Source organism: Streptopelia decaocto, assembly GCF_964273445.1.
Source record: "Streptopelia decaocto genome assembly, chromosome: 5".
Lineage (NCBI taxonomy): Eukaryota > Metazoa > Chordata > Aves > Columbiformes > Columbidae > Streptopelia > Streptopelia decaocto.
Genome location: NC_138659.1, coordinates 2,691,867 through 2,712,349, shown reverse-complemented (window position 1 = coordinate 2,712,349; position 20,483 = coordinate 2,691,867). Strand labels below are relative to the sequence as shown.

General features: G+C 44.0%; 1 protein-coding gene across 3 annotated transcripts; it reads right to left on the bottom strand.

Moving 5' to 3' along the window:
* Nucleotides 1-37: 37 nt before the first annotated feature.
* Nucleotides 38-19,742, bottom strand: EFCAB14 (EF-hand calcium binding domain 14). Of its 3 annotated transcripts, none has more exons than XM_082054620.1 (11): nt 19,401-19,742; nt 18,426-18,574; nt 14,976-15,121; nt 13,036-13,134; nt 9,227-9,337; nt 8,466-8,543; nt 6,727-6,918; nt 5,996-6,076; nt 4,717-4,828; nt 3,737-3,868; nt 38-2,933 (listed from the first exon to the last, which is right to left on the bottom strand). In XM_082054620.1, the coding sequence occupies exons 1-11, from the start codon at nt 19,580-19,582 to the stop codon at nt 2,758-2,760; spliced, it is 1,458 nt and encodes a 485-aa protein (XP_081910746.1). In that variant the 5' UTR covers nt 19,583-19,742; the 3' UTR covers nt 38-2,757. The 3 variants fall into 3 exon arrangements, with proteins under 3 accessions (XP_081910746.1, XP_081910745.1, XP_081910747.1); XM_082054619.1 differs by having other exon boundaries at nt 8,466-8,546; nt 19,401-19,741; XM_082054621.1 differs by lacking the exons at nt 8,466-8,543; nt 9,227-9,337 and having other exon boundaries at nt 19,401-19,741.
* Between the last annotated feature and the right edge of the window lie 741 nt (nt 19,743-20,483).

The window sequence follows — 20,483 nt, the reverse complement described above, 5'->3', positions numbered from 1 at the left end:
GCCCCGCCCCCCGCGAATGAACCGGCCGGACACACGCTGGAAATGAACGTTTATTGAGAGAAATTAAAGCCGCGTTACATGGGAAAGGGCGGCGAGGCCGCAGCTCGCACCCAGCGCCAGGCCGGTCACTGACAGACACGCAGTGTTCGGCGCTACCAAAACCCCACAAATACAGCCTGAAAATGGACACCAGGTCACAGCAAGTCCCAGCAGCACATGCTCCCTTCCCAGCCCAGCACTCGCTGCCTCGTTTCTTTGGATTCCAGCCATCATTTGTCTCTCCGGACTCAGCCCCTCCTCAGGCTGGTGTCAGCCACCCATCTGAAAACCAACGGTCTGCAGCCATGAGCTCAGCAGAGAGATCTGGACAAGCGTATTTATCACAGCTGTGGCTTTTATGGCCTCCACCACCTGCAGCCTGAACAAACCACGGGGGAGGAAGCCTGTCAGCCCTGGGACCGGGGTTTGGAAGAGCACACAGGATGGAGACGGGCAGGGGAGCAGAAAACCTGCACTGCTGGGAGAGCCTGGCCAGGGAGCGGCGCTCCCAGCCTGCAGCACACCCCTGCCAGCTCCCCCGGCCAAACAAAAGCGACCGCTGCACCCAGGGACCACCACATTTTGTTAAATTGACAGCACAAGTCCATCCCACAACAGCAGTGACTACAGCAATGTGCTCCTGCCATGCAAACTGAACGCCACCACTGGAGAGCTGTGCCCCAGCGCTCAGCTCCTGGGCCGCGGGCGGCTGCAGCGGCACACGCTGTCTCCAGCTGACAGTTTCACTAACGCTGTTGAAGAGCCTTTAAAAGTAAAGCAGACTGCAACAAAACACGTGGCAATACAATAATCCCTTAAATTTTAAGGTAAGTTAAGTTCCATACAAATCAAACTTCCAAAAATATTTCGCAAACTCTGGCATATGGCTATGATACAGTATGTACAAATAAAATACCAGAATGGTTACATTTTATTGCTATTTTTTTTTAATTATTATTATTTGGTTAAGGAATTATACCGTAGTGTATAAAAGGGCATGGGAGGTGGCAAGAAACAAGTGTTGGCTTCTTGTCCTGTCAAAAGCCCAGGTTAGTTGGTTTTGTTTTTAAATACTGTGTTTTCAAACATCATTCAAAAGCATCACATCTGCATTACCCAAACAGGATAGAAGAGCAACACTGAAAGAAGCCTAGGCAATGGGCAACAGGGTTCGATTTTCTACATTCCTTCAGAAAGTCATACTTCCAGAATACAATTATTCATAAAACATCCAGTCTAAAGTTATATAAAGTCAACAATTATGAACAGGCTTCCACACAAACTGATGCTTCAGCAAGGCGGGCAACTTCAATTCACTAATCATGCAAAAAACTCCCAACAAGATCAGCAATATTTGCGAGCAAAATCATCCGACTTGGCCCTGATGTAGAGTGCAAAATAATCCCTTCTGCAAAAGCCATTTTCTGTGTTCCAGAAGGTTATAAACATGCTCTGTGTTTATATCCACTAGCATAAACAAACCCTTAGTTCCTCTATAGTAAGGAAACCTCACTAAGGAAGCAGGTCTCAGTAGAGAATGCTGATGCAACTGCACACTCCTACCCTGCTTTTTATACCCTTCTGTTGGCAAGAACACAAAAGGTAAAGGTACCAAGAAGTGATCGTGTTCACATTAGTCAGGAAACAGCCCACAAGTCTACTCCAGGCCTTCCCCACCTGCTCACGCTCCCAGTGACCACAAGCTTTACTCAGGACACTTCAGAGTGACCCAAACAACAGCAGATGGATGGAAGGAAGCGGCAGCATCAGCAACCCTGTTCTTCCAAGATCTCCAGAGACCAGCCAGTGAGACCATCAGCACACCACTGATGGTACCCATAGCATGGGCTATTCAGGTGCTACTCAGCAGGCTGCACTGTAGACTTTTACCTCTTAAGCATCTGTTAAAGTTGTTCAATAGCTTGCTTTTCTTTAAATAAAAACAGATAGGCTCATCTCACAAAATGTAATCTGGATGCAATACAGCAAAGCTAGAAGAATGCTGAAGTGAAAACCCAAGCACTTGGTAGGTAATTGCTCCTGTAGGTTGATGATATAAAAAACACTTTCAACTCTTCCCTCTAAAAATAAATCCTGCTATAGATGGGCATGATTTACCACTCCTGCTTTCCTCTGAGTCCAAACTCATTCATGGATATACTTAGTCATAATTACAAATTTAGCTGAGGCTCTTAACACCACCCCTTTTAGGCTCAGTCTTTCATTATAAACACCTTCCTACCAACACAGCCCCTGACACAAACTTCTCCTTAAATATGCATAATTTACTCTGTCTCAAATATTTACAAGCAGAAGAAGCCCATCTTTACAAGACAGATTTCCTTCCACTCTACATAAAGTGCAGCTCTCTAATTTAAGGCAAATTTCAGTGAAATATAAAACCATAGTTTTATTTTAGTATGTACATATTTTAAATTAAAACCAAAACTCCCTTGAAAAGGAAAGAATGAGAAGAAAATGTTGCCAAGTTTGGGAATTTGCTGGATTTTAACACAGTCCCAATATTATGTCCTATCAACATAAAACTTTGTAAATGTCAATAAACACAAACGAAAATAAAAGAGGTGGCAATGTGTACAGTAACTTAGCTCCAAAGATCAGTAAAACACTAGGAAAGTGCAGCCGTAGTTTTTCATGTCCCGTAGTTTCCTTTAGCTACAGTAGCATCCATCAATATCACATTTCTAAATATATATCCTATACCCCTAAAGCTAATCTCAGTTCTTGTAACGAGTATTTCTCATCTCCATCTGTGTCAAATTTCTTAAAGCTCTGGGACTCTGGGGCTGTAGAGCCGAGCAGCTTTTGGAGATCTTCATGGGATAGTTTTCTATCAGCATCTTCAGTTGCTTTTTCAAACAAATGCTGAAGATCTGCAAATAGAACAAAGATTTTAAAGTAGCTCCTTTAAGTACACAGAAACATCCTATAAGCTGCTCTTCCAGTCTTACTAGCTAGTAATTAAAGCATCCCCAAGTATGCAGTTTGCCTTGTATGCTGTTGCTAAATAGTTTAGGAGAAAAAAGCACGAATATTTCTGGATTAAATTACATTAAATGTGTAAAAAGTAATCCCTATTTCTGGCCACAACTAATAGCCCATTCTACAACCACTAAGTGCATGCAGATGCAGTTCTCCTCCACAAAAGCAAGCTCTGAAGGACTGTTGCTATACCAACAGCACAGACAGAAAGGGAAAAGTGTCTATTCATTTCCTGATGCAAAACATCGCCCTTTCAGTAGATGAACAGACTGAACAGCAGGATCCAGATACCGTTCATTTGACCAGAAGAAACAAAATCCTAACAAAAACCTAAAACATACACACTGGACTATTTCATTTTCCTTCAGCACCCTAACTCTGCCCTTGACCCTTCAATCTCTGAGGCACTTGGTATAGTACTTTGGCACCCAAAACAATTAAAATTCCCTTGTAATGCACTCTTTTTAAGTCCCAGCTTCTTTCCTTTTACACACAAATCTTTTCTTTTAGTTTTTTTGTTTGTTTAGGGTTTAGTTTAGTTATTTTTCTTTTGAAAGGCCATAGTTCTCAAGCTTTTAAAACTGACTTCACTTCTCCCAGAACGCCTAGACACGCTACCATAATTCCAGTTCAACTTACCTCCTAAACATTGACATGAAATATTCAGAAAAAGGTCAGCCTAGAAAGGACATACCTTCGATGCTGGCAATTCCTGGTAAGGATAGATGTCTCAGCTGTCCGTTACTCTCAGCGTTGTCATCAGCCGACCGTGACGCCAGCCTAGAAAGGTCTGTGGGCTTTGCTGTAGTACTCAGACTACTTTCAACTGTTACAAGAAAACTTCTATTAGGCTTACAAATTCCACAGAATAACAGTTCGCAGAAACAAACACAGACGGCCAATACTTTTGGTCTTTTTCTTTTGCATCACGGATGCTGTATGGGATAAGAACGCTGCAAAATCATTTCAGAATACAGCAGTGTTGTCCCCTTTTACCAATATTTGGAACAACAGATGGAAGAAAACTTTTTTGACAGTTATACAGCTCTAATCTTTCATGCTGCACCAGGAGATGTGTATTTGTAAACCCCATTCACAAATGACTTGGAAGCGCTTTGTAATTCCACGTCTGAAAGTGCTGAACAAGCTTTATTAAGTGAATTACATCTGCCCACCCGGGTTGTTTTCACCTTGGCAGCACGGGTATTTCTCTTGCCCAACAGCAAGGTCTAAACTTCCAAGTTACCGCTTAACAAATTAACAAGCGCAGTTCTATCGTAATTAAGTATTTGGAATCTTCAGCACTGCCTGAATACATACAGGAACAGTGCAACACTGACACAGGTCAGAGATGCAAACTTTTCCTCCTTTGATTTTGAAAGAGCAAAAGCAGATGTTACTGAGTAGCAACTTCTCCAGGTTAAGCCCCTGTATGCCTTCAAATACAAGCTCCTGGTGCATGTGAATCCTGCTGCACACCTCAAGTCAACTAGTTATGACTACAAAAGTTTGAAGGTTTCTGTTTTAGAGCCACCACTTTCCTATCGCTTTAACCAAAATAATCTTCACCAAAAATCTCAAAGAACACTCTAGATTATCCTCCTTTGCTAATTCTTCTTTGAATGACACAGGGAACGTTCAGGTTTATGGCTTACTGTTACAACACGTCCTCACCATTCTGTGATGTCTCAGTGGGTCTGTCATTTTCAGGCTTGCCTGTGAGAGCATTGATCAGCTGCAGTGTTTCTTTTCTTTTTAATACCTGAGAATCTCTGGTTCCTGTTTCCTGCATATGTAGGAAAAAAAACCCAACAACTTACAAAGCAGCCCTTCAGCAGATGGAAAAGATCAGGAAAATGAGTAATTAAAAAAATATAAGTACTTTTGAGTGACTTGAAGGTCTCTAGGCTGATCAAGTTTAAAATTATAAACAAGGTTTAAAAATAAAAATCTATGGAAATATGTAAGGAATAAATTCACACGTTCTGGAAGAAAAAAACAGAATCAGTCTCAATTTGAAAAGTAGGCAACTATTTCACAGACACTAATTTCAAAATAACTTGACATTTAATTTCTGTAGTTCTTATGTAAATGAACAAGACTGAAAAATTATAATATTAAATAGTCAAATATGCTTGGAGCAAACATTTATACATTAATTGAATTGCATAATTGTTTTGGATGTTTGCCTGCAGTACTGACTACCTTCTGTTGAAGTAAAACCACCACATTTTTTAATCGGGAGCTCTTTTGCTTCTTTTTTTGAGTGGGTTCCAGATGATAAATTCATTTCACATCAGTCTAAGCCCAGAACGGACAGCACAGCCAGTTCAGCCACGTGCCGTCCTTACAGGAGCTGGAAACCTCCGCAGCACCACCTCTCATCCCCAGCCCACAATCTGGCGATTCAGTTCATCTGTTAAACTCGCCCACAGCCAATCACCAGATCATTACCAAGAGGTGACTTCCATCAATTCCCAGACTTCACTAGTGCAAAGCTTCCCTTGGTCAACCTAAGGGAGTTTTTTAACCTGGATAAATGCCATAACCCCATTTGCGGTGTAAACCCACGATAGTTAGGCTGGCTTTACTGACAGCACAGCAATAGGAACTCAAATGAGCTGGTGCCAGAGTCCTCTGCTCCACTGGACCATGGTCTGACCCTCCCAAGGTTCCTTCAGCTTCATGGAAGGATAACAGAGCAGCTCTGCTGTGTTATCCCACACGTAGTCAGAACAGCAAGACTTTAAACTATTACAACTTATCTCCTAATTTACTTCCTTCCTCAAAAATGGTGTGAATATGCTGTCCTTCTACTCTGGACTTTCAAAAGAGACTGGATCAGATTAGCCTGCTTGCAGATCTTTTCTCAATTAAGTCTCATTTAAAACATGATTATAAAGACAATGATAGGTTCTACTAATCCAGTGTAATTTGTGTTTCCCTACTTTACCTTTTCTTCTTTATCTGAATGACTTTCATTATCTAGTTGATCTTCGTTTTGTGTTTTTCGAGAGGTAGTTGCATCATTCCCCTACAAAAAACAATTAAGGAGAGCAGAGTTTACTCATATGCTTATTTCCTACAGTGGAGTTTCTTTCCTTCAAATTTGGCAGGCATGAAGCAGGGAAACAAACAGGACAATTACATGCTAGAATAAACATGAAGACAGTGGGTTATGTAGTTTACCACAGCAACATCACTATGTTCCTTGTTACTAAACATATAGAACATGTTCTCAGAGACAGGCCCCAGTATGGCATAAAGAGAGCACTGGAAGGATCCACAAATCTATTTAGTATTTTTTAGCATTTAAGCACCACTGAACAATCCAGAGGCCTACGTGGCTCCTCCTTAACAGCCCCTTATGTGCCACAGTGCTTTCCTGAAACATAGTTAAACAGGTTTGTGAATCCTGCCCCATTAAGAAGTTGCCCAAGTCTTCAATGTCTCCACATTTTGGACACTTTTCTGTAGATTCTACAGGGAAGAAATAACATTAAGTGTATCTCTGCAGCAGTTATCTGTTCAGAAACACCGAAAAAAATTCAGCCTTTTAAAATTAAATCCTGAGTGTCTCGAGTTCCATGCTGACATTTTTAGTTTGACAAGCTGTATCTGTAGCATATAGGAAGTACTGAAGCTACCAGCCTGAGTAGACACCCCCAGTCATCAAATACTTACCACACTGATAGACAAGTTCTCTCTTTTGTCCAGATTATTCACAGCAAGGGCAGAGTTTTCTAACAGCATAACCCTCTGGCTGAGGTTACCGATGGCTGAATCCACATTTAGAAGCTTGATGTCATTCAGCTTTTGGTACACCAGTACAGTGTTATTTAACTCCTCCAAAGCTGTGTGCAGTGACTGGCTGTCCTGAAATATAGAACATGTTGGTATACTCAACCTCTGCAGCGATCTTGCTATTAACATGGTGACTGACCCAGTTTAACTGGACAGACTGTAGACTGGCTCTCCATCAACACGACTGAAAACATCCAACTGGAAAATTCCAGAAAGTTACAGAATCCCAGAATGTCAGGGGTTGAAGGGCCCTGGAAAGCTCATCCAGTGCAATCCCCCCATGGAGCAGGAACACCCAGATGAGGTTACACAGGAAGGTGTCCAGGCGGGTTGGAATGTCTGCACAGAAGGAGACTCCACAACCCCCCTGGGCAGCCTGGGCCAGGCTCTGCCACCCTCACCATGAAGAAATTTCTTCTCAAGTTTAAGTGGAACCTCCTGTGTTCCAATTTGAACACATTACCCCTTGTCCTACCATTGGTTGTCACCGAGAAGAGCCTGGCTCCATCCTCCTGACACTCACCCTTTATATATCTGTAAATATTAATGAGGTCCCCCCTCAGTGTCCTCTTGTCCAGCTCCAGAGCCCCAGCTCCCTCAGCCTTTCCTCACACGGGAGATGCTCCACTCCCTGCAGCATCTTGGTGGCTGCGCTGGACTCTCTCCAGCAGTTCCCTGTCCTGCTGGAACTGAGGGGCCACAACTGGACACAAGATTCCAGGTGTGGTCTCCCCAGGGCAGAGCAGAGGGGCAGGAGAACCTCTCTGACCTACTGACCACCCCCTTCTAACCCACCCCAGGTACCATTGGCTTCCTGGGCACAAGGGCCCAGTGCTGGCTCATGGTCACCCTGCTGTCCCCAGGACCCCCAGGTCCCTTTTCCCTACACTGCTCTCTAATAGGTCATTCCCCAACTTATACTGGAACCTGGAACCAAGTTATTCCAGCTTTCAAAGATGGAAACTGAGATTCTTCCTCAGGGCAAACCTCTTTGTTGCTAATGTAATCACTTCAGCTGTGCCAGCAAACACAGAAAGCCTATTCATCTCATTTTCCAGGGCAAGCTTAGTAACCACACCAACTCTTTTTCCCATGAAAGCACGTACCAGGCATATTCATACACAAGATTCATTTTTGAGGAAACACTGACCGCTTTAAAGGTAAATAAACACAATCCTTCCATTCCATGCCATTCACCTAAACACCCATGTATTATTTCTTTTTTTGCTGCTTATTCCCTGCTCTCCACACCTCATTACAGTGGGGGTGACTCAATACATGCCACTCCCAAGTTTGCACAGATTGGCAATAAAATCCATTCGATAAGGCACTTTTAACTCATTTAAATTTACATAAGCAAAGTACACCTATAATTTGATATTTGTTTTTTATTCCTCACCCAGGTAAAACACACAAAAATACTCTCAAACTGGGATACTTTCCTGTTTGTGCATCAACAGGAACAAATTACAGCAAAATTATCTCATTGTATCTTGAGGGATGCTATCTATATTGTCTGGATAAAACCCATACTTTTTTGTAAACTACAATACTGCAAAACACAAGAAAAGTATCAGTGATACTGGTACCAATATCCCTTATGCAAGGGAGAAAAATACCTGTTTGCAATTTTCTGTCTGATTTCTCTCAGTCCTTGGCACAACAGTGGAGGGAAGTGAAGGTATCTGCTTTAATTCCTTCTAAGGAAATAAGTAGAAAGTTATATTACCAAACACCTGTAAAAACAATACTAAGCTTTTAATAACTGGCAGGTTGTAGCTGAGCATGTTTTGCTACAGTTATGGTCAATCCTGTGTGTTGCACCAGGATAATACAGAGTTTTCTCTTCCAAACACGTAAGGTCCAAATTATTTCAAGTAAACCTTCCAAGTTAGCTCTTCTCCCTTCAATGAGCTACGACACACATTTCAGTGCTACCACTGTCCTATCCGCAACGTCTTCATAGCACTCGCTGACTGAATCAAGTTTTACAACACGCCTGATTTAGATTTTTATCTGCAAGTATTCTTAAAGTAATGCTGTATAGCAGTCTAGCTGAAAAAACCCTTTCTTTATTGAGTCAGTTAACCGCAAGTGAGAGGTCGGTATAAATGCAGTGAGTAGTCTGTGGTAAAGATGGTCAGGATAAAGAAGTGCAATAAGGACCAATAATTCTGGCTCCGGGGAAATATATACTTGGTATCATATAGGAGATGCCTCCCAGAGATTAGAACATCAGCTTATTAACGTACCAACCAACACCTACTGAAACTTCAACAGTATTTTGAAAGCATAAGGCAGAACTCCATACAGTTCTTAAACTTGCTTCGTGTCAGGCAGGTCATGGTTAAAACAGTGTTAAATTAGTACATTTTCTTACCACATCATTCTGAAGTATTTCTATGGATTTCTTGTATTCTTCAATAACTGTCTGTATGTTTTCAACATCGTGAGAAACACTGGTAAGCGTGCTACCTATGTTCGCTACAGTCTGGAATAAAGAAGATGAGAAAAATCTCAGCCTTCCTCAAACTGCACTGCCCCAAAGTTTCAATCGGCTGAACACACGGTTTGTCAGTGAAACTGCAGGCAGACTGCCACAAAAATATGCATATGAAGTATTTGGAACTTTCTTTGCAGACAAAACTGCAAATTATACCCATCACATACATCTCAGGCCACATTCAACACCATGAGAGCTTAAGCTGGATAACCAAAACTATGGGTTTGCTACTCCCACAACAATACAAATGTTCTGGCATCAATTAAAAAAATAATCCTGATATGAAGACATCTTACTTCCACTCTACGTGGAGCATTTGTATTGAACACAAGGATGCTGACATCTCCAATTTAGCCTGCCTTAATTGCCTTTCAGGGCTACCCACAGACACACCATACACTGCAAAATGAGTCTGCCAAAGGTTGCAGATCAGATTTTCAAACAAGTATTGCCTTTCATAAAGTGAAAGAATAGCTCTGAAGCATCAGGAAAGCCTCCATGAATCCTGCAGGTCCAGTCAGTCTGCTCTGACCATGGCCATCCCCTGCCTTCCCCTGTGGGAACTCCCCCAAACTCAGCTCTAACTTGAGGAAGTAACATCTGTAGAGCTGTGCTGCTGTTTTGGCAGCTGACAGCACAGCAGCCAGAGTCAGGTTGTCCGCCAGGACATCCACAAACACTTGGAAGTGACAGTAACAGGACAGAGCATGCCCCTGTGCTCCTCTCTCCATTTTTAATACTTTATTCAATCATTAAACCAAAGAGAACCTATCTAAAAATCCCCTTTTCCTATGACTCTGTTTATAAGCTCTTAAGGCACTGAAGTGATCCTCTAGCTACCCAGACTACATTCAAACAATATCCACACAATATCATCTTCCTCCAGCGATTAATTTTGCAAGTCTGAACGCAGGCTCAGTAATCCACCTCTGTGCCCTGAAGAACCTCAGGACACCTGGGGCACCTTTCATCAGCCTGAACAAAAGCTGCTGTCCCAGCAGGCAGCTCCCCATTTCCAGGAACAGCACATACAGGAAAAAAAGGCTTAAGAAAACCAAAATCCTGTTCTAAGAATAGCAGCCTTTCCATAGAATCATTTGGATTGAAGAGAACCTTTGAGTCCAACCATTACCCTGACACTGCCAACTCCACCACTAAACCATATGCCTAAGCACCACATCTACACATTTTTTAAACACCTCCAGGGATGGCAACTTAATCACTTCCCTGGGCAGCCTGTTCCAATGCTTGACCACCTTTTGGCCACCTGGGCACACGCTGGCTCATGTTCGGCTGCTCTCAACCAACACCCCCAGATCCTTTTCCCCCAGGCACTTTCCAGCCACTGTTCCCCCAGCCTGTAGCGCTGCCTGGGGCTGTTATGACCCAAGTGCAAGACCCAGCACTTGGCCTCGTTAAACCTCATGCAATCGGCCTCAGCCCAACAATCCAGCCAGTCCAGATCCCTCTGTATGGCCAACCTACCCTCCAGCAGATCAACACTGCACCCAACTTGGGGTCATCTGCAAACTTACTGAGGGTGCACTTCATCCTCTCATCCAGATCACTGATAAAGAGATTAAGCAGAACTGGCCCAAATACTGAGCCCTGGGGAACATCACCCACGACTGGCCGCCAAGTGGATTTAACTCCATTCACAACTCTTTGGGCCTGGCCATCCAGCCAGTTCTTTACCCAGCAAAGAGTACGTCTGTCCAAGGCACAAGCTGCCAGTTCCTCCTGGAGAACGCTGTGGGAGACAGTGTCAAAGGCTTTACTAAAGTCTAAGCACACAACATCCACAGCCTTCCCCTCATCCACTAAGCAGGTCACCTTGCCATAGAAGGAGATCAGGTTGGTCAAGCAGGACCTGCCTTTCATAAATCCATGCTGACTGTGCCTGATCTCCTGGTTTTCCTGTACGTGCCATGTGATGGCACCCAAGACAATCTGCTCCATAACCTTCCCTGGCACCAAGGTCAGGCTGACAGGCCTGTATTTCCCCAGATCCTCCTTCCAGCCTTTCTTGTAGATGAGCATCACATTTGCTATGCTCCAGTCAACTGGGACCTCCCCAGTTAGCCAGGATTGCTGATAGATTATTTATTCCAAGAAAGGCAGGTAATTCCAAAGACAGGTAGATGCAATGGACGGTGGAGCAGGATATATTTCACCAGGGCTATCAACAGCTGGGTTACCAACCCACAACCACACTCCTATGTGGCAGGAGGTGGTGCAGCAAGCACACAGAGGTCAAAAAGAAGTCCAAGTCTTGAAACCTATGGTTTTCCATTAACATGACACTTACAAATCATTAAAACTATCGTATTTAAACTTTCACATAGTTTTTCTACATTCAACACCTCACAATATACCACCTGGAAGGAATCCAGCTGTCTTTACTATATCAACCTTCTAAAACATAAATGCAAGTAAGATGGCATCAAGAGGGCGGTGGCAACAGATGCCACGTCTTAACACTTCCCTTAGACTCAGAGACTGGAAAGAACTCAAAAGTTCCCAAGATCTTTGATTTTCACAACGTGAAAATGACTTATTTCAACAAAATGACTTCTGATTTATTTCACCATGAAAAAGCCTTGCTGTTCAGCAAGATGACAACAAGGTTTTTCTGTATTTTATATATATAAACTAGGTGCAGATTCCAGACTAGGTCCTACCTTAAGACTTCCGATATAACACAGTGGAAATCCAGCATGTTCACAAAAGCGAATTAGAAGCTTAGGAAATAGTTTTGTACTCCTCCCAGAAGAAGAAATCCTAGCAGCCTGATCAGCCAAACCACACTAACTGCTTTGCATTAGACTAGCTTGTTAATGATACATTAATTTTGTAAAGATAACAAATGAGAAGTGGAAACTCATAAAAGCCACAAAGACTGGACTCACATTAGGTGTTCACCCAATATAAATGTTTATGGCTAAATAAACAGAACCGCCATGGAAAAGCCAGGGAAGTTTCAACAAGCCATTCTTTGCACCAAAATAAACAGGACAGTTCTTTGGTAAAGAATTCTCACAGCAGTCACTTTAGAAGTAATCATGTACCACCCAGTAGGGCCCCACCTTTCAAGGGATTGCCAGAAAGCCATCCTGGTACAACTCATGTTTTGCTGTGCACGTCCAGAGCAACAAGGAAACTCCCACACTGATGTTCCAGCCCACCGCTCCCAAGTTACACCCCTACCCACCTCAAGACTGCAAATGCAGAGTCAGATGTAGAACTACGTACTGCTCGAGATGAGGAAGTTTCCCATAAAGCTATTTGTTTTGTTTTCCGATTACAAAAAGCTAAACAAGCCACCTGTTTGCAAACAGAGCTGTAAAACTGCAGACAGGCTTTTTGCAAGTGTCTTAAATGATGTTAAGATTAGCAAGCTGAAGGAAAGCAACCAGAAAGATGAGCTCTGAGGTCAAGTGACAATATAATACAAACAAATCCATCTCCAGAAAGTGACAAACAATGCCTTCAATTTTTTTACCTGCCATACATCATCGTAGGACCATACAATACCATGTATATGAAGTGCAGTCTAAAAACAAGAGAAGCAAATATTCCTCACGTGCAAGTCAGGTAATTCCTGTTGTCACTGCTGTCCCCAAGGGCCCAGCTGCAGCTTAGCAGCACAGAACACGTTTAGCAAAAGCCATATTCACGGTACTTGCCTTCTGAAGTTTCTCTACTGTGAGAGGAAGAGAAATCAGATCAGGAGCAGACTTGATGTTGTTTTTGAGATGATTTACTGTTGAGGTCAATAGTGATATCTAAAAACAAGGAGGAATATTTAGAATTAGTAAACATAATTTTGATTCTGATCTTTTCCAATACTAATGACTCCATTTGTAACATTAAAACATCAGGCAAGACAAAATTATATATGTAGACACACAAAACACCCCTGTCTCTGGGTTATCAGTCCTGCATAGGCTACATTAAAAATATTCTGCCTCTTGCAACAGGAGCAATGACTCTTTTTCTTTCAACTGAATGAAAGCATTTAAGCCCCTTCTTTTCAATAAGGTAACCTCTGCCCGTTTTACATTCATCGCCTTAGAGAGAGGCTGTTGCTCAAGACAGATTTAAAAAATTACGCAAAAAGCCCTTACGTGGAGGAAACAGTCACCTACTTTTGTATTTAGCAATCAAAGCTGCCTGGCAAAACCCAGTGAACATGCAGCTTCTCCAGCTGAGCGACAGTTGTATGTCTCATCCAAACCTTCTGCCACAGAGGTGCAACAGTGCCAATCCAGGCACAGCAGGTCAGCGCCATTTCTGTCAGCTGTTTGACCCAGGCGGTAAGTCACTCAATGGGTTTTCAATGTTATTTATTCATTCCAACTGAGAGGTTGGCAAATAAATTAAAAACAACTACATGCTGGTCATTAATTGCTAACACTATCGCTTTAAGATCAATTTGTAGCCATCAGTAGTCAAAACAAAGAAAGATAGTTTTATTCTTGCATTTGACAACACAAAAGTAGAGCAGATAAAACTCACTCTCTTCTGGTTAAAAAAAAAAACAGTTGTTTCGCAAGCTGAGGAAATGTGCAAGACTCTAGTTGTACATGAGGCCAAACCTGATAAGCTGGCTTGTGGGCTTCCTGGTTCCACAGCTGTGAATATTGGCTGAAATAAGTCCCAGCAGCACACCCCAAACAATTCATGGAAAAGAACAGGAACTAAATGTTGATCCCCAGAAGAGCTGGCTCACCCTGGAACCAGACCCTGAAGTAACTCCAGGCTTTGCAAGAACCATGTACAAGTATCTTTAATATCCAGGTACAGATGACAGCATCTTAAAAGTTGAATGAAGTACCCTAATATCTGCAGATAATGCATACTCTCAGATGCCAAAGCAAGCAAGTCAAATTTTCAAATATATTTATGTGCCACGTTAAGCACTTCAGCGCTGCACAGGACTGAAAAAAAGCTAAACTGAGCAGGCACCTCACTCTTAAAAATTAAACCCAAAGCACCAGCATTGGAGAGAGTTCCCATACATACCTCTTGATACCACTAACTGTGAGCAGCTCTGAACTTTTACTCTGAGGCAAAATTCCCCAAAGAGCCTTGCTGGATGTTTGCTTTGAAGCATGAGTTAATAGATCAGCTGAGGAAACAGCTTTCTGTTAAGTGGCTTAGTTCTAGCCGTATAAACAGAGCTAAGATTTACACCAGCTTAGATTCCAAGTGTGTATTAGCAGATTTTATATTCACAAGACACCAGTACTTCAATTGTAGCAACATGAACTTGCACTGATTGCAACTCTTTTCAAGGCTTATGAAACTTTTGCGGACACCTCCGAAATAACAAATCGCTCATCATAACCAGCACAATTTGGCAGAAAAATTCAGAACCGCACAGTCCTCGGGTTCTTTCAAGTCCCGCCTGAAGTTGCATAACTTCTCCTCTTTTCAATCAGCCTCAAACTTTTTTTGCCTTTTTAATGAGGCTTATACTCCATTTTAACTTTAGAAGTTTAGCATATCATCATAGAAGTTCTTAGATAAAAGCCCAGCACCAAAAATGAAAATAACTTCTGTAAAAATAAATTTGAATGGAATATTTTACTATTTTTCAAAACCAAACATTGATCCCTCTCACCTGTTTATTGATCTCTGTGATATTGATCCAAATTTTATTTAGCCCCAGTTCTCCAGTCTCAATTTGTTCTAGTTGCTTTTGCTTCTGCACCAAATCTTCATTCAGTTTCGGAATTTCTTGGAATGACGTCTTTTGATTAGATTCCACTAAAAAACATGAAAAAATAATTGAATTTGCTTTTCTAAAAAAAAAAATCCCCAAAGGCCAGGTAAACAATGTTGAAAGGAAAACAAAATTACAAGCAGCAGCATCTACAGCAGTGAAAGAAGGTAATAAGAGCTTCTACATATGGGTTTACTGCCAATTCAGAATTAAGTGTTTGTTCACAAAGACAGCTCTTTTTGTTTAAAGAGTAATAACGTCTGCAGAGAGAACCCAAAGAGATCGTACTAAATTTAACACTTTGCAATAGTACTGTCATTCTGGCAAGCCTCAGCAGGTCTTTATTTAGTGCAGTGATTTTACATCACTTTCACAGAGGGACATGAAATAGTAATGGGACTGTAAATAAGAACTGCCAAGAGCACCAGGGCAAAGGAGGTACATGAAATGAAACTCTGTGCCCTTTTCAAGTCTGCAAAGGGGCTGCTGATAAAGAAGTGAATTCCAAAGAGATTAACGTGATTACAGTTGTTCCACGTGACAGAAGGACAACTGAAAAAGAACATACAAGCCTACACACTAGCATCTGTTGGTAAACAAATCAGTAAACAAGGTCCCTGGAAATCATGTCAGTTATTACTGCAATTAATACTGGAGGAAGAGGGAAACACGCAGCACAAATCAGTTTAAGTGAGCCTCAGAAATGCAGCTCTTCCAGGTCTGCAGTGACTAAGCTGTTTAGCTGCAAGCGCTGTTAGGCAATCCTAAATCCCTGGCTCTGAGAAACAAATAAGCAAAGGTTTGGAGAGGGAGATGACAGTCCTCCAAACCCTGCACCTCCGCCCTGTCAGGCAGCAGTGGAATCCTCCACAACACATCATCGTTCAGACCACAGACTGCCAAGGGCAGCGGGACCTACGTGGTACATAGCTGGCAGTTCCCAGAACAAATTTGCTTCTGTAACCCACCCAGTCAAATGAGGACGCCTTCAGGAGTGCATACCCCGATACACACAACTGGAAAGTCGTGCATGTTCAAAAACCCACCTCATTTTTCTTGAAGCAAGTCCTAAGAGTCATTTCTAGGTACAGAGTCATCTGCATGGGTCACTCAAGATCCAAGTAACATCTTCAATTAAGTAAGTCCTTGAAAACTGTATTTTAGCCAAAACAGATTGAGAGCTAATCGTGCATTTGACACAAGCAGTTCACATTGAATCTGATGCTTCAGAGGCTTTAGCAGACAAATTATTTTTTGTTTTGCCACTCTTACTGTGTGCAGCAACACTACGCTTAACCTTCCTAGCACTGCAAAAAAAAATCCTAAGTGTTCCATGTGTTCTTAGCATCATCACTAAGAACTGAAGGGAAACATTACCATAACTTTACCCTACCCCAAACATACTGGATGCAGAGATGTTTTATTTTTAAAAAGCACTCGTACCATACTCAGTTTGTTCGAAGGATGGCAGAACATTAACAAATACTGCCATGGGACTCTGCTCTTATGGGGAAAAACACGGACGAAGATGCAGAGGAGGAATATTGTTTTTCCACCCCTGCTGTAGGACAGAGGGATGCCATGCATGTTCCTCCATCTACCCACGCACCTCACCAAAGCACAGCGTTACCTTTTGGAGTCAAGTTACTCTTGCTGGCTGTTTCTTATTGTTTTTAATGCTCTGCTTCATTACAAGACTCCTGTCCAGCTTCTGGGCATGCTATTATAGTAGCAAGGAAATCTGAGACCATTTTATCACTAGACCAACTATTAAATAAATGCACAGCTTTTCTATCAGGGCTATCAAGGAGAAAACAAACACATCTGTAGTTGCCAGACAGTAGGCCCAGAGAGAACGACTGCTGTAACAAAGAGGTCTGTGTAAAACTGGAATGTCAAAACTTAACTACACCAAAGCCAACAAATGTTGTCATTGTGCAAAACTTTCACTGCCAGTACATACTTAAGGCAGAGCAGTCCGTGGGGAGCAGCATTTACCCAGAACACAGGAACAGCCGCTGCAGAGCTGTTCAAAATGCTCCCAGTCACAAAGCAGCGCCTCCAACTGAAGGAACCCTCCCAAACTGGCCGATGCCAGTCACGGCTGGCTTTCAGAGTTCAGTACCAGTTCACATAAAAGCACATCTGTCAGCAGCACCTTCTCACTCCCAGCCAGCAGGTTCCAGCTTGGCAGACAACTCCCCACCTCACAGCAGAGTTACACACCCCAACAGAAAGCCCCTGAACATCAACAGCAAAGAATTTCTACACACATTTCCTCAATACCTCTTTTACCACAAGCAAATCAAGCCCTCTGCTTACTTCCAGCCCTAGCAACCTCCTGATTTATTAATTTATTTTACCAGCCTTATTTTTAAGGTCACCTGCAACTCCTGGGCATAAAATCTCTACGACAAGGACCAAAGCTATGGGACAAAATCCGCAGTCAACAGTGGTGCTCCTCAGGGCAAACATAACTACCTAGCTTTCCTGAAGCAGCTAGAGACCCCCTGAATGCTTTAGCTTCACTCTCTTCTGCTCCATTCGCACAGTTCCTCAGCTTATCCTTGCCTCTTTCAACATATAGGATTTTAATTGCTACTGAAATAAGGCACCAAAATGTATCTTGTATCCACAGGTGAGGTACAGAGAACAGAGCGCATGTGTTACATGGAAATTTCACCATTTGTTATACCTCAGCACTACAGAAGTAAGATTTCAATACTGTAACATGGACAAGGAAAACCTGAGGCTTACAAGCAAAATGCTTCACATTAACTCCATACTTCAAAGTATTAAACATGAAGTAATTTCACACCATATGCAACACAACATGAAAGTTGAACAAGAACAGGTCAGTGCAAACAAGACAAACATTCAGAGAACACAAAGAAAAAACAATACCAAAGCAACATGCAAACTGGAGTAAGACTACACTAAGTATCAGATGCTTTTGAAAGAGCTCAAGACAAGAACACTGTTTTCCATTATTTTAAGGGATACATCAAAATCCCTTATACTGCTTTTATGGGGCTGATCAGAACTTTTCCTTTTTAAATACAGTTTCCTTTGGAAGAGAGCGTTTCCAAGACCCAAGCCAGGAATTTTAGAAATGCATGTACAAGCAACTACAGGCTCAACTAGTCCAGCCTCCTGCTCCTCAGAATATATAGAGCAAGCAAGAATATATAACATTTGCCTTAGATTCACCCAGCCTCAGAAGACTCCTCAATTCAGGGACAGTTTGTCTACTCAGCACTTTCAGACTTTGAATAAGAAAGTGGGCAACTAAAGCTCTTCACGCTGCCCAAAACAAACATGAAATAGTGCGGTTAGACTGAGACTTACTAGTTCGAAACTTCTCCTTTATTGCGTCCAGATCCTCCTTGAGAGCCACCTGCATCCAGACCAAGCCAACGCACGCTACCACGCAAGCGGCGAGAATGACAAATGCACATAATGGGTAACAGAATTTGCAGCATCGTAGATAGTCTCCCCTGGGCAAAACAAAAATAGCGGATTGTTAATATCACACAGTACTTATAAAAGTTTTAGCTATTGATCTATCAAAGTAAAGGACAGTGCTGGAACAGCACGTGTTTTGGCTGACAAGCTAACGAATGCTTTTCCAAGAATAAATCTTGGAAGGCTACGCAGTGAGATCAGGGCTATTACTCTATTACTCTGTTCAGTTTATCCTCAGGAGGCATATCTAGCACATTTAGCAGCAGCTGTCAGGTTTCCCTTACTAAAATTTCCTGCTTTGCTCACATAAACTTATGTTAGGAACATCTGCTCAATAGCTTGGAAAGCCAGATTCAAGAAAGGGTATTACCATAATGTTACGACAAGGACTTCTAGATTACACTAAACTGCAAAAGCCGAAGTTTCTCTGCGACATGCCTACTTTTAGTAATTCTTAGAAGTCCATTAGTAAACTAAAAGGTTTATTTATTGGCAAAAGCACACGGTGTCCGCAACAAAACCAGCGTCAGCGTGCAGGTACAGGACTGTGCCATGCCGGACACACGGGAACAACCACACTTGACATTCCAAGCAACTGCTCCCGAGCTGCTCTAAGGGCTCAAGTTGTGGTGAGCACAAAAACAGGAAAAAAAAAAAGAAAAAAGCCAGAGGCCGGTTCAGATCTGCTTCCAGCCCCCACCAAGCGACCTGTTGCGCCAGACACGCTCCCCGCAGCTCCAGGTCTTCCCTGGCAGCCCCCAGCGCCCCCCAGCCGCCTCCAGCTCCGCCCCGGAGCCCGGCGGGGGCCCGAGCCAAGGGCGGGCAGGCCCGGGTCCCACCGGCAGCCCCGGGACTCACTTGCCGCAGCGGCCCCGCGCCCCCGCCGCCGCGAACTCGTCCTCCTCGGAGCTGGACTCGGAGTCAGAGGCGGGCGGCTCGGTGCGCAACAGCCGGTGGCCCGAGCCGTTCTTGAGGGATTTCTTCCTGCGGCCGTCGGCGGCCAGGCCGATGAGGGCGTTCAGCTCCTTCCGCTTCTTCATCTTCTTGTGTGGCGGCGCGGCCGGCGGCTGGCTCCCGCCTCCCTCCTCCGCCGCCGCCGCGGCGGCCGCCGCCAGCGCGCCCCGGCTCGCCAGCCTGCGGCCCGGCCGCGGCTACAGGCGCTCGGCGGGGCCGCGGCCGCTGTGTCCCCGCCGGCCCCGCGGCAGCTCGCCCGGCCCCGCTACCGCCGCCCGCCCCGCCCGCGCCATGGCTGCTCCCGGCGCCGCCGCGGCCCGCCCACTCCACCTGCAAGCAAGCCGCGTTCCTATTGGACAGCGCGGGGCCGCCCCCCTCGCTCTTTAAAGGCCCAGGCCCGCGATCCGCGGGGGCGGAGAAACGTGTGGAAAGGCCGCGGTTCGAGTCCCGCCCTCGGCAGGTGAAGGATGCCGGTACCTCCCTCCCCGCTTACCCTCGCCAGCCGGGCTCCCAGAGATAACATTGACAGGCAAAAGGTGTTGCCTGGCAGCTACCGGCCCGCTACCTGCCACAAAGCTGTGCCGAAGCTGCCATGTTACTCAGCCCCGCGGGTAACACAGCACCAGAAAAACAGCCCGGTGCGAGATTCAGTCGGGGAGCTGTCAGCCGGTATGGGAACGGATGGAAACGAGAGTGAAACCTTGGAAGGCAGGAATATGTGACAACGACCTCGAGGGAAGGAAGCCCAGGGGAAGCCTAGTTTCTCCTTCAGGCTTGCATGTGCCAAAAACCTAAAGAACTGCATGGAAAGGAGCGATATTCCCAAATAGCGGCTTCCCGCAGCCGGTGGGATAGTTGTTACACACTCTCACTTAACCAGTCTCCTCGTTTTTTTCTTCCCTAAAAGCCCCGGTCGCTCTCGGTCTTTGCGGTTTGCCCCGGTGACACCGCACAGGCCAGCAGCCGGGCTTGGGAGGGCGAACACAG